General features: G+C 40.7%; 2 protein-coding genes across 4 annotated transcripts in view; both read right to left on the bottom strand.

Moving 5' to 3' along the window:
* The window catches only part of LOC103384890 (immunoglobulin superfamily member 21-like), a 7,559-nt gene extending 4,576 nt beyond the window's left edge, over positions 1–2,983 (bottom strand). The window contains exon 1 of the mRNA XM_008318581.3: positions 2,663–2,983. Within this exon, the coding sequence (XP_008316803.1) occupies positions 2,663–2,726 (64 nt within the window). The 5' untranslated portion in view covers positions 2,727–2,983. The remainder of the gene's footprint in view (positions 1–2,662) is intronic.
* A 71-nt stretch (positions 2,984–3,054) lies between these two features.
* Positions 3,055–5,393, bottom strand: part of LOC103384831 (rho guanine nucleotide exchange factor 10-like protein) — an 11,493-nt gene continuing 9,154 nt past the window's right edge. For 2 of the 3 annotated variants that reach the window (XM_025059095.1, XM_025059094.1), the window contains exons 17-21: positions 5,202–5,359; positions 4,943–5,082; positions 4,579–4,750; positions 4,357–4,473; positions 3,058–3,942 (exon numbers count right to left, since the gene is read on the bottom strand). In XM_025059095.1, the coding sequence (XP_024914863.1) occupies positions 3,332–3,942; positions 4,357–4,473; positions 4,579–4,750; positions 4,943–5,082; positions 5,202–5,359 (1,198 nt within the window). In that variant the 3' untranslated portion in view covers positions 3,058–3,331. Of the gene's footprint in view, positions 3,943–4,356; positions 4,474–4,578; positions 4,751–4,942; positions 5,083–5,201; positions 5,360–5,393 lie in introns of all 3 variants that reach the window. The other variant, XM_025059093.1, reaches the window with a different exon arrangement.

Below are 5,393 nucleotides of genomic sequence, written 5' to 3' on the forward strand. Positions count from 1 at the left end.
AAAATTAAGGAAGTGGTTCAAGGACAGAAAGACAAAAAAAAGAACAAACACAGAGTAGACAATGTTTAGAGATCACCTTTATCTCTTTTTCTATAGACTAAAACATTTGTCCCCAAAGACTGGACTAGTAAATATAGTGAAGTAAATTATCTTAATAATATTCACTACAGTAGATCTCAGTGAACCTGACCTGTGCGACATCCCTGCCCTCTACAGTCAGGGCTGTGTCCTCCCTCCTCCCTCCTCACCCTCACCCTCACCTCCTCTACTCTCATCTGTGCTGCAGGCGTTTGTCTGTCTACAGATTATTTTTTCCATGTTGTTTTTCCCTCCCTCCTCTTAATCCAGCCTGCGGCTTTTTCATCTAAAGAGCAAACCCATTTGCCAAGATCACACACACACACACACACAGAGTGAGGGAGATTAACACATATCAGAACAACCCAGAAGTGCACTCTGTCATTTCACTGAAGGAAAGCATATTTTTGGAGCAGGATTAAAATAAGTGAAACGAGATAATGATGAGTAAAATCATTTTTTTCCTTTCCTATTTATTTTTGGCTTCCGATTTTTACACTTCTTTAACAAACACAGACGGGAAAATTATTCAGCTAAGCCTTTTATGGCAGGCTTTATGTAAACACTTATGTCATCACATCACCGCTGTGTAATTAATTTGATTGTAATAACTTTAACCTGAGTACAGTGTATTGAAGATAAAACAGCAGAGGCCTCTGGCGGCCATGATAACCTACAGTGCCATGTGTCATCAATGACACTAAAGTCGTGAAACGCAAACTCTCTTAAATACGTGCAGCGGATCAGTGGCTCAGCCAGCGGTTCACCAGCTGTACTGTACAAGTCTCCGTGGACGCTAACAATCGTAATCTAAAACATAAAGAGATGCTTCTTAGATCATAAACAGAACATCTGGGATTTCTGCTCTGGGATTAACGTCCACTCCTGTGGAGCAGAGACAGACCAGCATTTATTAATTTTAAAGGACAGATTACTTTCAGCACTATGAGTCAGACAGTGTTTGTCTTTTACTCCCCACAGGGATGTTGTATTAGATAAAGTCTCAAACTGCTGTTGTGTGATAGACCTGGTCTATAGGGTGATATAAAAAACATTCAAATGTCCTAATGTCCCACTCAGTCTTTGCAGTACAATTAAAAGTCTCTCTTGGTTCAGTCTTTATTTCTGTCATTATTCTCCCGTCTTGTCTTTTCTCCCGTCCACCAGTCTGTCTCTCCTCTGTTCAGTGTCTCTTCCACACAGGTTTAATAACTGATCTTTTGTCTTCAACCCATCTGTGGTGTGCTGGTTTACAGCTCCACCAGTATTTGTGTTACACCTGGTCCATGGCTACACATATGGTCTCAGGGACTAGATTTAGGCTTCAGTCATTTTGAGTTGGTTTGAATCTCAGTACTGACAGGTTGGTTTTGGTCAGGCAGTGGCATAGTGGTAGGAGGAGGTGTGTTAATCCAGCACCGAAACATTCTGCTCCTAAAAACACCCAGTTCCTATCATGAATAAATTAAATGCAGATTAAATATTTGTGTGTACGTGTGTCTGTAATTGTAGAGCCTTAGATTTAAAAAACACATATTTGATTTGAAAACTATCATGCAGCTTTGGAGACTGTCAAGTGTCTTCTGGATGTAAGAAGAGCACCTGATGAAAAAACATGTCCAAGGCAAAGACAGAGAACAGGTCCAGCCACTAGCAGAAACAAGGAAAATACAGCTAGAGGGCAGTGTTTCAGCTAATGGATTTTTAGCATCTCATTTTCAGTTGTTTGCTTTTTTGGAAAGGCTCTTGATTTTGAAAACAACCTTGGGTTGACGTTTGCGGTGTAAGAAAATATCAATACATTGATATTATATGGATATTCTATAGCATTTTATCAGTTTTTATAATGATTAATACACAAATTTTACAAATGTAGATTTCTCTGTTCCAATATTATTAACTTAACATCAAGATTTCTCTGTTCCAATATTATTAACTTGATGTTAAGTGTGTAACAGCACTGTGTGTTTACTGTGCTGATAGTTAAATTAAATAACCTCTCTATCGTATGGCCAGATTGATGTGTGTCAATGCTTTGGTCAATTGTGGCCCACATCTGATCAACAGAGAGGACGTCACTTGTCACGATGGTTAAATGTTCAGTGTGACATCAAGGCTTCAAGCTGCTGTCTGAGAGTGCAGTTTATCACCCAGCCGTGCACTCACTTGAACAGCTGTCAAGCTGCTGTGGTTATGTCATCAACTATTAGTCTGACTTTACGTGGCACACTTGTGCTGTATGACCAGGCAATTATATTTTTCAAGTCAGAAATAACTAAAATTAATAGATTCTGGTAACTGGCATTTCTTTATCAAAAAGTCAAAAGCTATCAATCTAGTTCACTTTGACTAAAAACATTTTTGAACATATTTGTAAAAAATTGAAGATTTAGACTAGTATTAAACAATTGGTTTAAAGGAAATATATGTGATACCTAGTGTATATTTTTAAATACTGGTATTATGGTCTGATCACACTGACCATCATACAGACCAACAGAAGGCTGAAAAAACAAACAAATCGGAACTTTAGTTTTCTTCATTTAGTCATGGTGCAGAGTCTGTTCTGTTCATGTGGACTCACCAGCTGTTGGACTGAGAGTGTGAGCAGAGAGCAGAAGGCAGCAGAGGGTGAAAGGTCCTGTCATCCTGATGGATTCTGCTGCTCACATCTTCATCCCAGCACAGGACAACGGCGACGACGACAACACCAACAGCAGGCGCAGCATCAGCAGTGTTTCATCAACCATCATCAATGCTGACACTGCCTCACTCAGCTGCTCTGGTGATAGGATTATAGCAGCTGGTGCTCTCTCTCTCTATTTACTGCTCTCTCCCTCTCTCGCTAACTCTCTTTCACAGTCGCTCTCCCTCTGTCTTTTCCTTTTTTAAATGTGATCATTTTCCATCCTCCTACTTGCCAAATATACTGTATATTTACATACTTCAAATTCTCTTTGCTATCTTTTTCTTTTTATTTGTTTTTTTAACATTAAACATGACCATGCTTCTGTTCATTTTGAAAAGAAAAACCCACTATGTTTATTATTCTACATATGAGTAAACAAAATGTTCAACTTTTTAACTATTTGCTGTGTTAAATAAAAACCAACAACAAATATTAATTACTTTTCGTACTCGGTTATAGAATCTGAAAGAGCTGATACTGTAATATCTTGATATAAACATAAACATAATACTGCAAACACTAATAATTGAAACACGTGACTAAATGTAGCCTCACAGTCTGTGGTCACTGACTGAGGGTCAAAGGGAGCTGCCACACCATCAGTGTGTTTTCAATGGAGTCTGGATTAGTGGGTTCAGAGTGCGTCCCTCCGACCCTGCGATAACCTCTGCCCCCAGAGAAGATGGCTGTGGAGGTGACTCTGTTCTGTCTGACTTCTCCCTCTTGTCCCCCCTTCACAGATCGCCCCCTCACCCACACACCGGGGTCTTCACACACTTCGTAGATGGAGCTGTCCTCCTGGTTGTGTTGCTGTGCCACAGGTGGAGCCGCTCTGGTGGAGAAGTCCTGTTCTGCTGCTGCCGTCAGCAGCTTCCCAGGCAGTTGGCAGGTGGAGAGGAGACTGTACTGCAGCAGGAGCTGCCCGGGCTTCTGCTCTTTGAGGGGAGAATCTTCTGATTCCTTGGAGTAAACATTTTTCTTCAAACTCAGTTCTCCCCCATCTCCTTCCACACGACCTGTAACTTCCCCTCCATCCTTCTCTTCTCTGTTCACAGCTTCCTTACGACCGTCTAGGGTGGAGTCCAGTCTGTTGAGGTCAGAGATGAGTGAACTGGAGGCTGAGACCAGGAAGTCCACCGGACCACAGTGAGCATTCAGAGACATCATTCCTTTACCTGAAAAAGACAGCGGTTTTAAATATGCTATTAACAAAAGTCACAATAGAAATTTAAACCTGTTCATTTCTCCACTGTCGCTGAAGACTGTATAAAAGTCATCACCTAGGTAGTCACTGCTCTCACAGTAGATCCATGAAGAAAATGAACCCTGTATATGACTCTCTCAGTTTTATTGAACTAACACCAAGAAATGTCAAGTTTTAAAATGAATCCAAATCAATAACATCAAATGACACAAAGTTCAGGAAGAGGAAATAAAAGTGCAGTTATCACATTATTACATGAACCTTGAAACCTTTCAGGTCTCCATTTCCCACCAGTGGGGCCAGCCCCACATTTTGAGAAACACTGCCTAAGCAAACATTATGTCTCAGCTTCTGTCTCAGACAGTTTTGTGTTGTAGCACTTCACCTCTGATCTTAGGGATTCCCTCCAGTGTGGACACAGGGAAGGTGATGATGTCACCTTCACTGGTACCAACCCACAGCAGACCACTGCAGATCAGCAAACTGGAGACATAAACTTGATCTGAAACACAACGTTTGGTACAATGGTTAGAAACCATATTTTACAATAACCCAGATTTCTGGCACTCATCCGACTGATGACTGACTAATGTTTTGGTTAGGATACCAGAGGTAGGGTGGACGATGTGTGTGTAAATGTTGACTTCTTGCAGCAGTTCCAAAGTCTCTCTGTGGAACAGGTGGATGGATGAGCTCTGGGTGAAGCCCATCCAAACTCCTCCACCTAATCCAACCATGTTGCTGACACTGCAGCTGGGATCAGTGTGGGCATTGAAACACTGATTAGACAAGACAAGAAAAAAAAAATGTGTTAGCTACAAGCTACAATAATTATTAAAATAAAAAATATTTATAAAAATAAATAAATAAAATTAGTGATTAAACCCAAACATATTTATTTTATTTTGGAGCATTTACATTTTTATGTTTCCACATTTAGTACATAAATTAATTGGTGGTTAAATGCATACCTGTATGTGCAGACTGGAACAGTGGATTACAGTGACTTGGTTAGCACAGCTGGCCCACACAGTATTTTTTAGGGACAGCAGACTGGAGACTGGAGCAGAGCCCAGAGACATGAGTCTGTGCGGCTCCAGGTCCCAGAGTCCTTGTGAACGGAACACTAGTTAAATTCATGTTGACCTTAGTCCTGAGTCTTAAACCTTGACTCAAACACTACATTCACTTTGATACTTTATGTATTTTGTACTGTTACTTTAAACTCACCTCCAGGTTTTCTCTGGTACACAGCTACATTCCCATTAAACAATCCAGCAAATAGCAGAGAGTGCAGATGTTTAAGGCTGATGACTGGAGAACTGTCAGGGTTCACCAAGGTTTGTTGGCATTCAACAGATGTGTCCAGGCTGCTGTACACTTTGATGCTGGCACAAAGAAGAGGAAGATTTCAATGAAAAG

This window comes from Cynoglossus semilaevis, chromosome 10, assembly GCF_000523025.1.
Source record: "Cynoglossus semilaevis isolate Cse_v1.0 chromosome 10, Cse_v1.0, whole genome shotgun sequence".
Classification (NCBI taxonomy): Eukaryota; Metazoa; Chordata; class Actinopteri; order Pleuronectiformes; family Cynoglossidae; genus Cynoglossus; species Cynoglossus semilaevis.